At 39.6% G+C, this 19,898-nt stretch overlaps 1 protein-coding gene across 9 annotated transcripts in view; it reads right to left on the bottom strand.

Moving 5' to 3' along the window:
* The window catches only part of Rdl (Resistant to dieldrin), a 300,052-nt gene extending 289,587 nt beyond the window's left edge, over window positions 1–10,465 (bottom strand). For 6 of the 9 annotated variants that reach the window (XR_010518699.1, XM_065236172.1, XM_065236166.1 and 3 more), the window contains exons 1-2: window positions 9,868–10,465; window positions 8,505–9,349 (exon numbers count right to left, since the gene is read on the bottom strand). Coding sequence is in view for 8 of the 9 variants with exons in the window: in XM_065236172.1 (XP_065092244.1) it covers window positions 8,505–8,629 (125 nt within the window). In the remaining variant the exon portion in view is untranslated. The other 3 variants (XM_065236169.1, XM_065236167.1, XM_065236170.1) reach the window with 3 other exon arrangements.
* Between the last annotated feature and the right edge of the window lie 9,433 nt (window positions 10,466–19,898).

The following is a 19,898-nucleotide window of genomic DNA, read 5'->3' as shown; positions in this document are numbered from 1 at the left end:
GAACCAATGTTTACCCTCCAGCATTATTCCTGAAAGTAGTCTAACTGAGAATTTCAGAAGAGACGTGAGTGTCGCTAGTATCCAATCTACGAAGTATATCATAAAACGCTAACGCTAGTTGTAGCTGATAAAAATTCCCATAGGAATAGCAGTAGAATTTGTTAACAATACAATATGTAAAAAGGCTAGAATACAAAGAACAAAAAGTTTTGTTTTCCCATAGCAATTTCCATATAAACTTCAAATGGTTTGTGCCAAGTCAGTTTCTTATCAAATGAGTTTAAACTTTCGAAGGCTAATCAGGACCCGATTTGAAGCCGTTTGAACACTGTGGAGCGAAAATTTCAAATTTTACATCAGTCTACTATACATGTTTGGTCATAGGAAAGCAATTTTGATTATTTTAAAATCAAAAGATAGCCCCAAATTATTGCCCAAGTAACATTATAGGTTTTGTGATAGTTTTAAAGCATTCTTCGAGCCTGAATCATAGTTTTCAAGACTTTGCTAAAACCTGTTACTTAGGCGTGCGTCTCCATTATGACTTTTCCCACACACACAAAAAAAAATTTCAAGCTTAACGCTGTTTTACGCCAATAGTGACACACATTTCCAAAATCTAGAGAAAATTTCATAAGAGATGCAAGTGCCTCTGATACACCAATTTAGATTGAAAAAAAACTCTCGTCGCTTTGCGCGAAATATTATGCAATAAGCTGCAAAAAGAAGATTTTTCCAGCACGAGCCGTAGTCTATCCGATGAGGCTTGCAGAGTTGGATAATTACGACGAATGTTGAAAAAAATCGAATTTTGCAACGAGTTTCATACAAAAGAGTGTCAAAAAGTAGAACTTTTTGGCACTGTTATTTTAGTTATGAAAAATATGCTATTATGTTATTCAAAACAATGTTGAAAAGTGATAGTAATGAATGCTAAAAAAAGCATTTTGCAATCTGAAGCGAAGTATCAGAGAAAACCATTTGATCGCGCACGGGTAGAACTTTCCTACGTTGTGATAGGTATTTATTTAATACTCGACTCGAATCGAGTAATAGTACAAGACACTGAAGAAGTCTGCGTTAAGGTGGTGGAATTAAATGGAAATTACTATCTTTCAATCCTTCTATCTCTTTTCAAATAGGCATTCCGCTAAGACGCCCACATTCATCAGGATACCTTAATACCACATTTTCCTTAAAAAAAACAATTAAAAGGTGCATTTTTGCATGAACTTAACTGCCGTTATACGCATAACTGCCACATGTTCTATTTCTATATCCCCATGAAAAAAAAACTCCCGGTGAGTAACTTGTCTTTCTTGGTAAAATTATTTAACAGATGTTTCCATTTGGCATACTTTTCTAATAAATGGAAAAATGCAAAAGTTGTTCCAATTTTGAAGGCGGATAAAAATCTAACTGATGCTTCTAGCTACCGTCCAATAAGCTTGCTTACTTCAATAAGTAAACCTTTTGAAAAGATAATTTTGAATAGAATTATGCTTCACATCAATACGAACTCGATTTTTGCAGATGGTCAGTTTAGATTTCGTTATGGGCCTTCAACTACTCATCAACTCTTAAGTGCAACCAATTTAATTCATTCAAATAAATCTGAAAGCTGCTCAACTGGAGTTGCTCTTCTAGACATAGAAAAGCATTTGTGTGTTTGGCGTGAAGGTTTGATTGCCAAATTGAAAAAGTTTAATTTTCCACTCTATATTATGAAATTAATTCAAAATTATTTAACTGACAGAACTCTGCAGGTAAATTAACAAAATTACAAATCTGAACGACTACTGGTTTGGTCTGGAGTTCCTCAGGGTAGCATTCTTGGGCCTAAATTGTGTAACATTTTCACTTCCGACCTCCCTAATTTTCCTCATGGTCGGCACAAATCTTTGTTCGCCGATGACACAGGTACTTACGTTGGAGGAAGGAGTCTTCGTGTTATTTGCAGCAAACTGCAGAAAATTTAGATATTTTCTCTTCATATTTACAAAAATGGAAGATTTCTCTCAACGCTTTTTTCTATTCTTTATTCTTTCTTTCTTTCTTTATTGGGAGCAGGGAAAAGCCCTTTGAGTGGAGCTTATAAAAGCTTTTTTTCTCAAATGGGCATAAAACCTCCTCATCTTTTCGCATCAACAGAACAGTACATTCCAAATGATACATTATTAACTTAATACTAAACAAAATACGACCTTTTTCTATTTCTTACTATTACCTATAATTTACTAACTGAGCACTTCACGGAACCAATTTTTATAAATGGAACGTGACAGATGAAAGTCGAAGACATGGTAACAACGGTTGAACACACGACTACTAAAAGGCTCATTATAGCCATAATTAGTACGGAATGTCGATGTACGCATAAATTGGTGAGAACGGAGAGTACGACGACGAATATCAAAATTCAACTCATGTAACACTTTAGGACAATCTATGTGAGATTGAACAACATCAGATATGAAACAAGCCTTAGTGGCATTCCTACGAACCTCCAGAAGGTCAAGGTCAATTAATTTACAACGATCTTCATATCTAGGGAGATTATATGGATCATTCCAAGGCAAACGTCGAAGAGCAAAGCGAATAAACTTATGTTGGATAGCTTCTACTTGCTGTACGCTGTTCTGATAGTAAGGGGCCCAGACCACAACTGCATACTCAAATGTAGAGCGAACTAAAGAACAATACAGCGTCTTCAAACAGTGAATATCCGAGAATTCTTTTGCAGCACGAAAAATAAAGCCCAGGCATTTAGAAGCTTTGGAGGTTATATATCCTACATGATCTTTAAAAGTAAGTTTCGAATCTAAGAGAACACCCAAATCCTTAACAAGATTCTCTGTGCATCTTCTTCACAGGTTATTACATAATAGAGTTTGAAGTCATCGGCATACGAGAGCTTAAAACATTTGAGCACTAGGTTGACGTTATTCAGGTACAGCAAGAATAAGAATGGTCCAATATGACTGCCCTGTGAAACACCAGATGTGACATGGAATGGTTCTGATATAGTATTACCAATTTTGACCGACATTGAACGACCAACCAGATAAGAGCTTAGCCAATTTAGCAACGAACCAGAGAAACCAAGACGTTCAAGCTTTGCGATCAAGATTTCATGCTTCCAACTTATAGTATGCCCACATAAGCTTAGAGCTTCCTTTTTGAAATCTATTAGTAGTCACATAGTCACTATGAACTCCATGGAACTCCACAATTTCTTGGTCAAGTCAAGTGAAATATTTTGGATTAGTAAACATTAACTTTTAAAGATCACATTGAGATCATTCAAGCCACATATATAAAATATATAAAATGTTTGTATCTTCTTATAGACAGTAAATCCAAACTTTGTCTATAGAACAAACTTCTAAAATATAAACAAAAAGACCGGCCATGCTTTATGCTATGCCTATATGGTCTAGTTATTGCACTACCAAATCACTTCCAAGGATTCAGAACAAAATTCTGAAGACGGTTTTGAAGTTGCCTCCCTGGTACAGTACCGAGGTACATAGAATTTCGAAGGTTGAGTCTTTAAGCAAGGCAGCTCCCACACCTGTACTCTACCACCTATCTACCGTCAACTCATGGACCGGGGCCAACGGCTCTACAGGGTCCGGCAATTTAACTGCTACATTACTTCAACAGTCATTATCACGTTGCACACGAAACTGCATTGGACGACCCCTCATCGCTTTGTTTACATTGTGTCTTGGCTGTCAGAGGATGTATGTTTTACTTTTGTAATCGAGTACCGAGCTGGAAAACGGTAGAAGGACATAGTTCGTGAGCTGTCCGAGTTATGTGTTTGCAGAAGTTTTGTACACCGTACAGTCAAAAGATACCGTCAGACCGGAAGTACCAAATACGGTATGGTGGCCCAAGTAACATTGCAAGTTTAATTAAGGTTTTAAATCACTCTATAAGTCTAAATCATGGTCTACAGAACCCTCATAAAACCCAAATCGTTACTTGGGGGTGACGTCGAGCTACTGTGGTGAAGATCGTCAAGAGGCGCCTTAAGAGACGTAGTTCCACTAAATTGACGGAGGATCTCAACGTATCGGATCGAAGTCTCCGTCGGATAAACTTCAGACCAAGCCCTACAAGATCCAGAAAGTTAAAGACTCTCCGGTGAGGCAGAAACAAGAACGGATAAAAAGAGCAAATACGCTGCTGAAGAGGGCCACGGAAGATAGGTTGGAGAATATCGTGTTTACCGACGAGAAACTCTTCACCGTAAAGCAGTTCGTGAATTAGCAGAACGACATAGTTTGGTTACCAGAAAGATCACGAACCCATACCGACGTTCTGACGGCCATCAGGTGACAGAAACCAGCATCGGTGGTGGTCGGATTCCGCTGGTTTTTGTCCCTGAAGAGTGAAGATCAACCAAAATACATATCGGGAACTTGTTCTACAGAACGTCGTCGAACCGCGGACACGTCGTTATTTTGGTTCCAGGGATTGGGTTTTCCAACAGGACTCGGCGCCGGCTCACAAAGCGAAGAAAACCCAAAACTGAACCCTATGGACTTCGCTGTCTGGAGTATGTTGGAGGCCGAAGTCTGCTCTAAAAAACTACAAGGGACAGTCCTATGGGATTGTACGCAATCTTATTTGTTAACTGGAGCAGGAGCCTATCGATTGACGTATTAAGAATTAAAATCCATCATCTCTGGATCAAAATCAGATTTTTGAAATTGCACCCCCAATGTTGCCTTAAAGTACGTGGTATGTTAGATTTAAACATATCTAGACAGAGCTGGAATTAGGCGTAACAGCTTTTGTAAATAAAGACTTCTATCGATGATTTTTTAGGAATTCAAGGCACGCCCACGCAAACCAACATTACCGTCGGGTTGGGGAAGTCTTACCCTACCTGATGGTGATTTTAGTTCGCGTGAGTCAGCCTTGAAGATCAAGACATCATCGAAAGAAGTCAATGTGTACAAAAGCTGTTAGGAACTATCATCCGATTGATGACCTTGACAAATGTCCAAAACATACTCTTTTACAAATTTATGGTGGTCCTACAAAGGGACCGTTTTGAGTAATGCTGATCTATTAGGGTGTTAAACACTGATGATGCTGGTGAGCTGTATGTTGTTTGGAATGAGGGTGACGCGCTTGGCATAGATGGCCCACAGCGACTCACGAAGAGCTACTGAATCCGATTAATAGCGGTGCGGTTTCATCTTCCTTCTTCGGTGAATGAACGGTCATGTTTACAGGCAGCCACGCGCCGGAAGCACTGCTGCTGCTGCTGATGCCGACGACCGGACACCACCACACACGGTGATTGGACTTAATCCGATCAGTGGTTGAGGGCAGCCTTGATAGCTAGCTGCTTGCGGGGAGCTTTTCCTTGTGTACTGGAGAACACCATCACTCACCACGCGGTGATTGAATAAACATCGTTTGGGGAGACTGGATGGAATTCAACTTTGAAATCTGTGTTAGGGAAATCGTTTTTCGCAAGCAATCGGTGATAATTTTAATTATCATAGCAACAGTTACACGTTCCTGCAAATTTTAAATAGTGAAATTTTGAAAAATGATTAAGTCTTAAATTTAACAGATGCGTAGAAATATTTCTGATCGATTGGTGATAAAACTATTGAAATTGCTTCAGGGGCAGATGAGTTACCTATTAACGTTCAAAATCTTTCATAATTTTGTTACATGTTCCATTTTTGGTTTTCACAAAGTGTACCCCCATATATAAATCACAGACGAAGTCCTACGTCACAACATGAAGGTGTGGAAGTCCTGAAGCGACATCTGGCGGCAGCCTGGGATAAAATACCACAAGAGCACCTGCGGACCTCGTACGATGCGTTCCTCGATCGTCTGCGGCGAGTGGTTAAACTCAAGGGTGAACAAGTTGAGCTTGACTAGTGAATTTTCTGTTTGTTTCAATGTAGCACTTCAATTGCCGGACCCTTTACGAAGACGCGATCAGAGATTGTATGCCCTAGAAAATCCTGAAGGTGCCGACTGGGATTGAACCCAGACCCTTTGGAATGAGAGGCAATCACGCTTACAACTACATTACTGGCATCGTTACATGTATTGTTATAATTCAAATAGTTTCAAACTTATTTACCAGCCTTGTCTAAAGTAAAGCTCAATTTATTATAATAGCATGACAGAAAATAAAAAAAATGTAGTTGATATATCACAGTAAAGAACTTCGTGGAATGGGTCTTATATTATTAATGTTATACAATTTCATACTTCTGGAAAATAGTGCCTTAGGCGAAATAAGCATTTTCTCTTGGCTATAAGTGAGAACTTGGGCGATGTGAAAAGATGTTTTGTCAACGTTGACCGCGCTGAAGTAAGCTTTTCATCACCATCAAACTGAATTATCTACAGAGCCAAATCGTGATTCTTCCATAGTTTGTTTACATTCTTTGATTCTTACACATGATGATGCACTTCCTGATAGTTACGAAATGTTTTTAAAAGGAATACCGATGCATCATGCCTTCATAAAATAGAATAAAGTCGTAGATTTGCCCACGCTATTTTTATTATAATGATTTATTAGTTACACTTTAATCACTTCTGTGACATTTGTGTCGAGCCACGCTATGATTACAATACTGCACTTTGAATTGACTTCAACTGCAATAAAGGATTTTGGTGCATAAATCAATGATTTGCTTTAATAATTGATTCGCCAAACTAAGACCTCATAACACTTTGTAAAACCAAGTTGACAAACACTATGGTTTTCACCTGGGTGTCGCAAAGGCTGGCTTCAAATTTGATCCAATCAAACCCCATTTTTCACTCACAGTATGTATTTCAGTTAGAGTAAATTCCATACCATGAGTGTAAAAAAGGGGTTCCATTGGTTCAATTTTGAAACCAGTCTCCACAACAGCCAACTCGTTTAGACGAAGCATTATGAGGTCTTAGTTTGGTGAACCAATTATTAGAGCATATCATTGATTTATGCACCAAAATCCCTTATTTCAGATGAAGTATATTTTTCCACAACCAAGAAGACACAATATTACGATCATTACATGGATCTAAGATTGGACCCATCGCTAAAAATCTGCTATTTATCCATTTAATCTAGATGAACGCGTCATTGGAACGGTACTAATGGATATATTTGCTATATCGCTATTGAAAATTTAGTCGATTGTTGAATTTATGTATGGGCCCAAATTAGAGACATTTAGGCTGACATTACATTCATTTCCCATATGTGTTAAAATTGTACGCGTTTGCAAATTTGCTTTTCTTGATGAAATTGAAGTGAGTCGAGTCAGATTTTTCCGTTCCTATGACAAACTCGGCACCCAGCCCTATTAGTTGAAAATTTGTAAATTCAAAATTTTTTGAAGAACGTTATACCATTTTATTTTTCAACGAAATAAACCATTCGGCATATAAAATGTGTACCAAACAGCCACGAAAGTTGCGAAATTTCCTTCCGTTGGAAAATAGAATTTCATCTAACAAATTGAAATCCATAATGAAAATCTAACGTCCAGCGATGGCATACAGGTAACATTTCCTACCGTCTGGAACAAAGACAACCTTTGACATTTAAAATCTCCTGTGGCCCGCACAATGCACCCACAGTTGCCCAACTAAAGTCGTCCCTTGTTTTTTTGCGAGTACTGTTGACGATTTCATCTGCTCTCCTTCACCAGGTCACAGAGATGATGATGATGGAAAAGCGCACCATGCACACAACCAACACATTCGCTCCTCTCCTGTGCACACATAAATGCATTGAACGACGACGACGATGAGGATGTTGAGGGTTGCGATCTGATTTTGTGGATCAAGTTGAGTCGTCATTTTAGATACCCAATAGGTAATGATGATGATGATGAAGATGCTGGTGACCATAATCATTAAATGTGGGAGTTTTAAATCCTTCGTTGTTGTTTCGTTTCCTGTCAGTTAGATTCGAATACCAGGACGAAGATTGTGATGAGAGTTCTTTTCCCAACGGCAGTGGAGAAGAGCAAAATCACACCGACACAAACCGACTGACTGCGCGCTGAGCTGAGAGCTGAGCAATTCACATAAACACAGTATAGTAGGTAGTTCCCTTCTCAATATTGCACGGCATACACTCTCCTACAGATGATGGCCGCTGGTGCTGGGATGAAAACTAAATCCAGTCCATCAGCAGCGCCTGGCCCGAGCGATCGTTGCGTTTTTTGTGATTCGAAATGATGGAAAGTGGGAAACAGAAGGGATGGGAAGCGAAACAAATGTTACACCCTAGGTGCTCCTGTAAGCAACGCCCAAATAGATTGAAGTTCAAGTTTTTCCCGTTTTTTGTTTTGTGAATGGGAGAGTAGGGAAAGCTTGAACCCGTTGGCCTGCACGAGGCACGAGTGATGGGATGTTGTTGGGGAATCTTTTCGCGGAGTTTTTCTTCTTTTCGGGGGACGGGAAGATGCTTTCGAGTGGGTGGAATTCAGTTGTGTTGTTTGAAGACTTACCCCGCGAGCACGTATGGTGGTGTCCTATTTATAGTCTGAGGCAGAAACAGCGCCAGGTTAAGTGTCAGCATGAGGACACCTAACGAGGGGCATCTGACGTGCGGCACTTCGATATCCAGCGACATTTTTGTTGTTTGTGGTTCTCAGTCGTTGGTTGGTTCTGGGAAATTTTTGTTTCGCTGCCGATTCTCGGCCCTAGATTCTTGGACTTTCCTCCAAACGTTGGATCTTTGAGTTGTGTTTTTTTTTATTATTCAGCAGCTGAGGGTAGAGGCCTTGTTCCTCCTTACTGCGTCGTCTAATGGATGGTTCCCTCTGCTCCGATGGTGTGTCGGTTACTTTCTGCTCTCGCAAAAAGTGATCTCAATTCTCGTTTTACTTTGCTTGCGTTGATGTTGTTGTTGTTGTTGTTACTGCTGCTGTATTTTTAAGTTGGAAAATTGAGGTAAAAGCTGGATGTTGCTGTTGCTAATTTATGTGCTCTTTTCGGTACGTCTCATTTTCCCACAAGGCTCAGGATCAGGGGAGGGATGTGTGTGTTGTTCGAATTTGCTACACCCCTGCCGTTGTGGGTCTGCTCTGGCGTTTTCTGGTCGAACCTCGCTTTTCGCTAACCTCCAACCATCTATTTAAAGCACTTTTTCTTCTTCTCTTCTTCTTCGTCGCCGTCGTCGTCGTCTTCGACACTTCGCTACCACACACACTGAAGTTGCTTGCTTTATTGGTCACCCCAATTTCTTCGGTAAGTTGTTCATTTCACCGAGCGAATTTTCGCATTGCTAGTATATTAATGCCTTCGAATCGTCCTACGCTACTACAGCTTATCGAATACATTTTCTGTTATCCTAGGGAGGAGAAAGTAAGACAAGAAAAATGAAGAAAAATCACACTCGGCACTGAAAACTGGGCCGAAAGCTCCCGTCACATCGCAAGAAAATGAGGTTCCGAGATTTTCCCATTTGGCATCCAGTCACTGCACCAGTCATCATCCCCCATTGGCTCGAATTTCCATGGTTTCACCGAGTTTTCATCCGGAAAATTTCCTTCACTTCGGATCAGCTGCCATCACACCTAGTTTTCACCGAAGGGGCACTTTCCACATTTTTCACCTTACCGCACTAGGTTTTCGAAAAAAAAACGGAAACTGAAAACGGAAAATCCTTTTCCTGCGATTAAAACCGAACTCAAGGCAAACGGGCAGCAAACTGTGTCCCTTTTTCCAACAGAGTCCAGCTCCTGTTTTGTTCAACTGTTCAGAATTTTATGTAATTTCATTTCGCTTGCGAAAATAACAGCCATATCTGGCTGGATTTCTATCTCAGACTAGAATATTTTGGGTGGGACACACAAAAAAACTACACACTTGGAAAAGTCGCTCCCAAAGCTCCAAACTCTTTCTCTCCGGCACGTTTCAGCATTCGCCAACGATCATCCTCTGAGAGAAAGCTTTCGCACACCACCAATAGTCCGTCGTTGGAAATCGGGCCGCTCTTCGGAGTCGCAAGAGAACCCACCGAAAGCTTACAGCCCGAAATACTAGGAAAATCCTGGTCGCACGGAGCTTTTCCTTTGGTGTGCAAATTTGTTCCGTGTGGCACCTGCGCGATACACCGAGCTCCATCCAATGCCTTTTCTCGCACGAGAAAAATCCTTCCTTCCAATTTTTTTTTCTTCTTTCAACGAGGTGTTCCGCACCTTGAGCTATCGATCTACCAATCCCCGAAAAAAAAATCCAATGTCCTACCGACAGCCCCGACGAGAAAGATCCGATCAATTTCGCTCAAACTGCACATTGCACTACAAACTAATCACACAAACTCACTGCTGCTAGCTTAACACAACGACAATGCCTTTAGCTGCTACTGCTGCTGCTGTTGGACACTTCCAAGGAGCAACGATCCGGACCGTCCTTGTCCGCTGTGCTGGGTGCAGCATTTGGCGTTCTGTTCCATTCGCTGGAGCTTTTCTCGTACGACTGAGCGAGCCATCTGCCAGGGCCCGGCCGTGATCCTGTGTGTCCCCAAATCGTGCGTCTGTGTCTGTGTAAGCAAGAGCGCTTTCACGCGAGAGCACTGCTCTCAGGATCAGTAGTAGGTAATCGGCCGCTCATGTTGTGAAGTCCTAACCTACTACTAAGACCAGTACTACTACTACTACCACTACTAAAGCAAAGGGTGCGGGGGCTTTGGGGGGTATGTATATCGACAGCAAGGATGGGAAAAACGCTCATGATTACCTTTATACGCGAAACAGCACGGCTACTGCGAGGAGCAATGCTGGACTGGCAGGCTGGCTGGCTCGCCGCTTTGCTCGAAGAAGGATGGAATATCGTGTCAAAATCACGGTGCTTCGTCGCCTCACGGCGTGCTGGATGTGGGATACCAGGAGCAAATTTTGTGTAAGTTGCGACAATGATTTCTCAAACAAATATCGATACTGGTTATAAGGTTAAATTAAAGCAGGGAGGGATGGGAATTAGACATAAACATCATAGACCAATTCGTTATATCTTCCGGAGGTTGGTTAGTCAAACAAAATTCCAGTAGCTCAAGTCTTAACAAACTTCAATGCAAATTTTCAGCACAAACAACAACGGTTACAAGGTGCGTAATGTAATTACATTACATTGCTTAACTTTACTATTGATTCATAGACAACGATAATGCCAACATAATCAAGATGTTGAATCAATCTTGTCTCGAGCTTTTTAAAATCATCAAAATAAGCCAAACTATCTTACCTTACCAATCAGGCTAAGGCCTTGTTGTCCTCTGCTCTCCGATGAAGTCGTCTTCACTCTACTCGATCCATGGCCACACTTCGCCAGCCTCGTAATCTGCGAAGGGATCGCAGGTCGCTTTCTACTCGGTCAATTCTGTTAGGTCACGTTCGATAGATAGTCAACTTCGTGCGGCGGCGAATTTTATTCGACCGGAGCGTCCTCCGGAGTCCAAAAAAGACACGATTCCCTGCCATAATGCGTCTTTGAATTTCTCTGCTGGTATCCTTTTCGGCGGTCAAAGTTCCGTGCCATGATGTCGATGTCATCGGCGAAGCCAAGAAGCTGGATTGACCTCCTGAAGATCGTGCCACTCGTGTGTGTCCCAGCTCTTCTGATCACGCTGCTTTCCAACGCGATGTTATATAGTAGACACGAAAGTCCATCACCTTGCCGTTACCACCTTTGAGAATCAAAGGGACGAAAGTGTACCCTATGCTCGAACAACGCACATCACTCGTTCGATTGTCGCCTTGACCAATCGCGTCAGTTTATCCGGAAATCAGTACTCGTGCATAATCTAATCTCATCTAATTTAATACAAACGCAGCCAGTACGAGAAAGCATCCTGGAAAATGATTGGGTTAGATAACGCCTAATAATTTTTCTATAAATATGATACAAACATGCATTTGCATTTACCGCATAGATGATTCTGTGAAATGATTTGAGTTTAAATAAATATATTTAAACAGCGATGCATTTCGTGAACCTACAGGGGTGGAGGGATGCGTGGACATACCGTACCAAACGCTCCGAGCTATGTAAGAGTGAATGTAACAATAATATGTAATATAGTGCACTGGACAGATCTCACCAACTTCCTACAATGTTATTCAAATTTCTAATTTATACATAAAAATGGAATGATCGCACCAAAACTGGTCAACTTTCCCGGGCTCTTAAAAACTTCTATGAAATGTCACAAATGGAGACCTCCTTCGATCGATTCTTCAAAATGTAACTGCATCGGTCGATTCGATGTTGGAGGTTTAATGAAAATTTCGTAACTAACACTTGACCGGAGATCCAGCGGTTATGCGAGGGGGGCATCTGTAAATTACGTTGTATTCCGTGAACCCATTTGTCTAGGATACCGTTGCCCAGTACCTCCACTGGATCTTCATGTCCGCTATCTGTCACTGTTTGCAAAAATATCGTAATACTTCCTTTAACGGAAACAAATTTTCTCGCATTGCCATGGTCATCTGGGAGGAGGAACCCAGGAACCGTTCGTGGCATCTACCGCCCTTCCAGTCTTGGGCGTATCCAGCGAGGCATCCTTCAGATTGCTCGCAATCTCCAACACCGGTGAGATGCCAGCACCCCAGCACTTTAGCAAGCGGAAAACTTGCTGGTTCACGGCATCGTCGGCCACCAAATCACCACCAAAACAATTTCCCGGGCTAATTCGCCAACCGGACCGGGTTCAAACTCGCCCACGGGGACGAGACTCTCGATAGAACTACACGCCAAAAGTGTGGCATCTGAACTCGGAGAACTGGGCTACCGAGAGGCAATCCACTTTAGCACAATTTCACGAACACTTTGAAATCCGTACTTGTGCATAACATGCCCAAAACTATTACGAAAATTACGAGGCCTCATATCCCACGTAACATTGCGAGTTTTATTTTTTTTTTTTTTTTAAGATTTCTTTTTTTTTATTAGGTGTGACTTTTTTTTACGTCAGATTCTGGCCACTTTCCCGGTGGGACCCAGAACATGTGAAGCCAATGTTACCCTGGGTATTCAATATACTTGTTATTGAGCTTTCATGCGATATGATGCGTTTGTGGTCACTTCTTGAGGGGCTGCCGAGACATGGCCGGGTATGGCCAACCCAAGCAACACGGCTTGTCATAAAGAAGTTGAAAATACTTTGTAATGACTAACGCAAAGAATCACTAATACTTTAATAAACACCATTTAATACATTTATACAACCTAAAAAGTGCAAGACGCGGAGCTTATACAACTAAATACTGGTCTTATAACATGTTTTAGAAACATCATAAAAACAAGCGACAAAAAAAAACAATAAAAAAACTTGAGCATGGGATTCGATCACAGGTCCTTAGCGTGGTAGACTTGTTATTACCTAACTAGACCAACACCGCTTGATGAAAGGTTTGTTATAAGTATCTATCATGTTCTTGCCAACGGCATGAAAATTATTTTCTCGTTCAACACGCTTTCGATCCGTCATGAAGACGTTTTGTTAGTAGCAAAGCGTACATCTAATTGCCATTATGTTATTTAAACGTATTTTCAACTCCTTATAAGACAACCTGCACATTTTCATTTGTATTAATTTATGAGATGTCATAAAAAAGTATTTTCAACTTTCTGTATAACAAACCTCCGAATACCTCATAAGAAACTGTCAATCACTGCATGAAGAGACAGTCCGGCTCAATGGCACCGTCAATGTTTACGTCAATCTGGATTGATTTTGTATACGACAAGTTTTATAGTGGTATTAAAACAGTAAGATGCACGTTCAAATAACATTTAAAGATAAAAGCAAAAGAAAACTATTTTGGAAAATGTTGAATCAAAGAAGTATGAAGAAAACATCTTTAAACCTCATATATAACGTGGTATGTTTTCTGTATCTCTTATAATACATTTATACAACAAGCCGTTCTAATTCTTTTTCAAAAAGATGTTTTATGTGTTACTTGGGGTGGTCCATGGTACTAAATATAATCTCCAGAAAAGTATATTTTAAATTATCTTGTGATTTAATAAGTTGTATGAACGGTTATTGTCATGTCAGGTTTGGGCTTCCCTGAGGTCAATGGACTATTTATTTATATCTCATATGATTTTACGTGTCACATGATGTTTTTTTTAGCCACGTCAGAAACTGTAAACATCTCAGGGAACACCCGGAACATGTCCTAATGAGCCCAATATGTTTTTGGGAATTTTATATAACTTCCATTGCACTTGTTTTCAATTCTCATGTAATTTGATGGGTCACATGATAAGTTTTGGTCAAGTCAGAAACCGATCGCTTGCTCGGGGGGTACCCAAAACATCTCTTAATATGGCCAGTGGGGTCCTAGGCTTTCATTAAATACAATTGAACTTGTTTTTGAATTCACCTGTGATATTAGGTGTCACATGATGGGCTTTGAATCCTGGGTACTATGGACAAGAAATTAAAATTTAACAGCGATTGTATTTTTTAACATCAACGATGCTTGAAAAAATCATATTTTACTATTTTGAAGGTACACTCAAACTAATCCAATAGTCTTCCAATCAACCAGTTTTGTAAAGAGTAATTATTATTTGTGTTAACATATTTATGATTTGAAAAATTGTTAATACTGCTTACAATACTACTATATTGTCTCTAATGCACCTTTGCGGTTACGTACAATCCGCCTGCAACTTTAATTTCAAAAAGTATGTAGGGTCAGTAGTCACTTGTGATATGATATAGGCCACTGTATAACAATTTTATGAAAAAAACTGTAAAGTGTCTCATCGTTCCGGTCTTGATCTAACGCTTCAACGCCAACCATCCTTTTGCGAGCTAAAGGGTGTCTACAGTTAAATGCATCGCTTAAAAGTATTCGCCAAAAAAAAAGTCTCTCAACCAATTTTTATGAAATTTTCAGGGAATGTAATACTATATATTAGCATGGTTTACGTATCTTTATTTCACTCCTTTTCTTCACCAAATCGAAATGCCCGATCGTTCGATTTCTTAATTCCACCCATAAGGTTTTGTACAACGGTTGAATCGAATTTTTTTTTTCTGCTTTCATGCATGATTTCACACTTACTGTTCCGTAGTGCAACTTTAGGATGCTTACGGAGATTGTGCTTAATTATAGCCCAATATCTTTCGATCGACTGCAACTCCGGTTTGTTAGAGGGATTGAGATCCTTCGGCATGAAATTGACCCCATTCATCTTGTACCACTCCAGAGCGTTCTTGGAGTAGTGACAAGAGGTTAAATTCGACCAAACTGTAGGAACGTTGTGTGATTTGATAAACGGAAGTAGTCGTTTCTTCAGGCACTCATTCATTTAGACTCGGGTATTTATGGTTGTAGTTGTTACGAAATGCTTGCTCCTATTCTATAATTCATTGCGGTTTGGTACTTTCTGAACATTGAATGAACGTAGTCCTGCTCGTCCTCACCCCAAACAGAGTAGTTGGGTTTGCGTTTGAAGGCAGGAACCTTTCGCTTGTGGTCTTCAACGCAGTACAGAACACTTTTTCTTGCACTAACTTGCTTCCGAACGATAGCTGTTAAACGTTCTCGAAACGCAGTGTTCCTTCAACTCCATTTTTGAAACTACTAGAAATTGCACAATGAAACTCACGCAGTGTAAACAATACACGAGGCAATGTCACCCAAAATTTCATTAAAATTAACCCCAAGGTAAGGGGGAATCAACTCTGCACACTGTGCCGAAACACATTATTACACACTGTTCGGCACGTTAAAGCACACGATGATATGTATGAACCGAAAAATATTATATAAAACGGCAACACTGATAAGTGCTGCAGTTTTGCTAATCGATTTACCCGTTGCTAAGGTTTGTTTACTCCAAATGACAATATCCGTCAATACTGGTGCACTTAAATTAATTTTTAAAGTTAACTGTGATGTATTAAGTTTCCGCCAGTGTTCTCATAAGTTCTATGGAGGTGGATCAAAGTGGAAATAAAATCTTGAGGCATTTTACTTCCCAGTAAGTAGAACTCTAACAAAACAGCTAATTAGTGAGCATATCACAATCCTTTTTCAGAAACATTTCCTTGGACAGCTTCAGGGCCTGAAAATTCAGATGTTCAGGAATGAAGGCGATTAATACCGTGCCGAAGTAGTATGCCCGATTTGCAGCTGTGAGGCAAAACCGACGAAAATATCGTTGACCATGGACCACACTGACAGTTGGCATATATTTGGTTTCACGCGACACTGCAATTCTTTCCATCCTGGATTGTTTCAATCTTCCAAGCCAAAAAGGAACAACAGCTTTGATGAACATCAAGTCCAGTTGGCCAAACGAAGGAAGACTATTTGTTTCGAGAATGAGAAGCTAGTTGAAAATTCTGAAGCAGATAAAAACAACGAAGAAGTTTTTTCCAAACGTTTTGATTTCATGTGAATCATGTATTCCAAACCCTTGCAGAATTTTTCGATTCGAATGCTTCAGAGCACCTTGTGAAACTCCCAAATGAACAGCTCAAGGCAAGAAGCTATGAGCAAGAAGCTATGAGCAAGAAGGCAATGAGTCCAGTAAGAAATACATTGACGATATGGGGCAGCACGTTCCTCAACCGCAAGGAAAGAGTATTTCAATAAGCGATTGGGTGACTCTATCTAATAATGTACTATAAAATGTTATGTTAGCAACGTCCAGTTTGAAAGCAAATGAAGTTTAGAGGAGATATTAATTTCATAAACTATAATAATTATAATCTACAGGTTGATAAAAATCTTGTCGACTCATATCTTTTTCTTCTACTATGCCCTAAAGACAAAAACCCGACTGGCATCTTGGGGTAACTTTTACACCATTGTTTCAACTGGAGAACTACCTTATTTAATGACATTCATCGACAAGCAAACATTTGTGCTTACATTTCACATATAGAGTCGCCGAAAAGAGATTTATTTTTATCAAGTAACACCCTAAGTAGTCTACTTTGCACACGTTATTTGTAGAAGATAAATCTTAAACACAGCTTTTTTCCGTTGATTTGTTTTTCGTCGATCTTGTTTTCCGTGCTGAGCACCAATGCTACCGACGCCAGGGAGGCAGCCCCACACCTGGACCCTACCTAATAACCCATCAACTCATGAACCGGGGACCAACGGCTTTACTTGCCTTCCGAAGGAAGGCGTGATCAGAGATGTTATGCCTCAGAACATCCCGGCGGCGCCGACTGGGATTGAACCCAGGCCTGCTGGGGTGAGAGATAATCACGCTTACCACCACACCACCACTAAACACAGCTTCTAATGTAATTGTTTTTTGTTCACAATCATATTTCAATAGCAATAACATCATCTTTTGAAATTAAGGAAAAAATAACCACTGTCCTCCCCCTTTGCCATGTTTTTCCTATATCTAATTCATCGCATGTCACAGAATCTAACACCTCCCATCTCCCCACTTATTATGTAAGATAAAAAATGTATCACCCTACATAGAAATAATATAAGGCTCGTGTTTATTTTTATCTATACTATTTAACACATGCATACCACACAATCTTGTTACATTTCTAACATGTAATATTTTTTTTAGCATATTAATAGTAAAATGGGTATCATCCCTGCCTTGAATGCCTGTCTTCCATGTCTTGGATTGGGTCCGCCTTGGGTAGCCTGGTTGAGATCAGTTCTGTAGGCCGAACTGATAGCCCAAAAATCTAGGTATAAGCCTAATGATATCATTTCAAATTCTGCCGAGATGAACTCAAAGGTCAGAATCGGTGTTTGTGAAGCTGTGGTGGTACTTGAACTCGCAATCCTTGCTGTAATCAAAATATGTTTACTGTACAGTGATCGTGTTTATCAGTTCCTTCATGACACATTCGTTTGGCATCATTGAACCAAGCGAAATGAATGAACTCACCACACGCGTGTTATTTTTTGCTCGTTTTACTTTCAACAGAACACTCGTATACCATTAATATTGAAATTAATGTTCAAATTTCTGTTTTCCGTTTTTCAATGAAACATCCATGATAGCTTGAAGTTGTAAACAAACAATCTCAAAAGTCATAACTTCAGGGTTGCCAAACTCATGGTATACTGAGACTAACACCTTGATTACGGCACTTCGGCACGTTCAGCACAATGCTTGGCACAGATAAAGTACTTGGCATAGATTGATATGTGCAGAGTTGAATATCCCTTGGCATAAGCACAAACTAAGATATCTAAAAACAATTTTCAATGTTAAATAGTGATTTAGTAATATAAAAGGTGAACAAAGTTTATAACGGATTTTAGGTCATCTTATTGTATAATATTTTAGATTTCCTCGTTAAGGATGGAAAATAATTATGCAATTGAAATTGCTTATTCATGTTTATTGGAAGATCAATGTGTAAAGTCTTGGTTAAAAATTGACAGATTTTCACCGAATTTGCATCTTTATCGCTATGCAGAAAATTTTTCATTTCAGGCTAAACATATACGGGAATCTGAAAAAAATATTATAAAATAATATTTGCTTGAAAAAAATCAATTACGACCGGCTTTGGTGAGTTGGTGTCTGGCCATTTGTCCGAATGCCGTTTGGCCGAATACTTGAAAAGAGATTTTCAATTTTTGAACACTAATAGATTCCTAAATGGCAGCCCAAAATACGATCCATAACTGAAATTCACTTATCTGACACCCGACAATCCGACGACTCAAAAATCTGGACCCCGTTAATGCCGGATTGAAAAATATTAAAACGCATTTGAATACAATGTGCTGTCAGTTTCCAGATTTATGCTGTTATCATGCTGTCTGTTTGTTTTGATTAATAATAATCTGACCATGATTTTGTCGCATGATACTGTATAATAAAGTCAAATAAAAAAAAGTATCGATCAAATGTTCCATAAACTGTGTAATCATCAAATTTTCAGATAGGCCGGGTTTTTTTTTTAGTTAGAGGAGCGCAGCGACGGGAAAGTGTCTTCTATAAGCTTCTCTAACAAGTTTATGTTAGAAGCTTGTTTCTCAAACAGCTTAACAGAATCTTCTCTTAGAAGTTCCTAGAAGACGCTTGCCCGTCGCTACGCTCCACTTACTAAACAAACACGAGCCGTAAATCTGGGAGCTACTCAGTGGAACTAGAGGCATCCCACTCTTAACTATAGCTCTAGTATGAATTAAGTATTTTCCAAGTGTCTGATAAGTATTCTTAAATATTTTTAAGTATTTTAAGTTTTGGAATCTTTTAATCGTAGTGACCGGTTCCCAAAGTAGTTGTTTGTTGTTGTATATTCCGTTACGTTTAATCACGTACACAGATAAAAATTCTGAATTTTAATTGTGATGTAAACATTCATCCACGTAAACTTGTATTTCATTTCACGCAACCGAGCAACTTGTAAACAATGTTGGTTACAAAGATGGGCTTTTGTATACATTATTTGCTACATTGCATGAAATGTCTCAGAACTTTATATGATTTATAATGTAAACTTATATGATATGTGACGCTCCATTTATATGCATCATATTGAACAGAAATTTACACTACTTTTTCGAACTGTGTACTAAAGCATAATAATTCTAGTTTCAATCTGTTTTAAAATTAATGCAGTAGTGTAGTCATGTGTATGAGTAAGTATTTTAATTCTACTTAAGAAATAGTTCATCAAAAAACAGTTTTCTTTCAGCAAACCAGTAAATTATTTATGAACTTGCTGTTCTGTACGATATCAAACTTTTGAGTTCTATTGCTTAGCTGGAGGCTAATGATGCCGTTGTCGTCCAGACTCGCAACCAGATTCCAAACTGGCCTTCCTAACCAACCAGTCTGAAACGCAAGCTGCATGAGTATGAAATTCTTGGCTTTACGCAGGTTAGGACTACGCTGGTTATTTGCCAGAGAACAATAGCAAT

Source organism: Ochlerotatus camptorhynchus, unplaced genomic scaffold (genome assembly GCF_037179485.1).
Source record: "Ochlerotatus camptorhynchus isolate MF236.1 unplaced genomic scaffold, CSIRO-AGI_Acam_v1.1 ptg000530l, whole genome shotgun sequence".
NCBI classification, from domain to species: Eukaryota; Metazoa; Arthropoda; class Insecta; order Diptera; family Culicidae; genus Ochlerotatus; species Ochlerotatus camptorhynchus.
The sequence above is the reverse complement of the archived record's forward strand: the minus strand, read 5'-3'. Positions and strand labels throughout refer to the sequence as shown.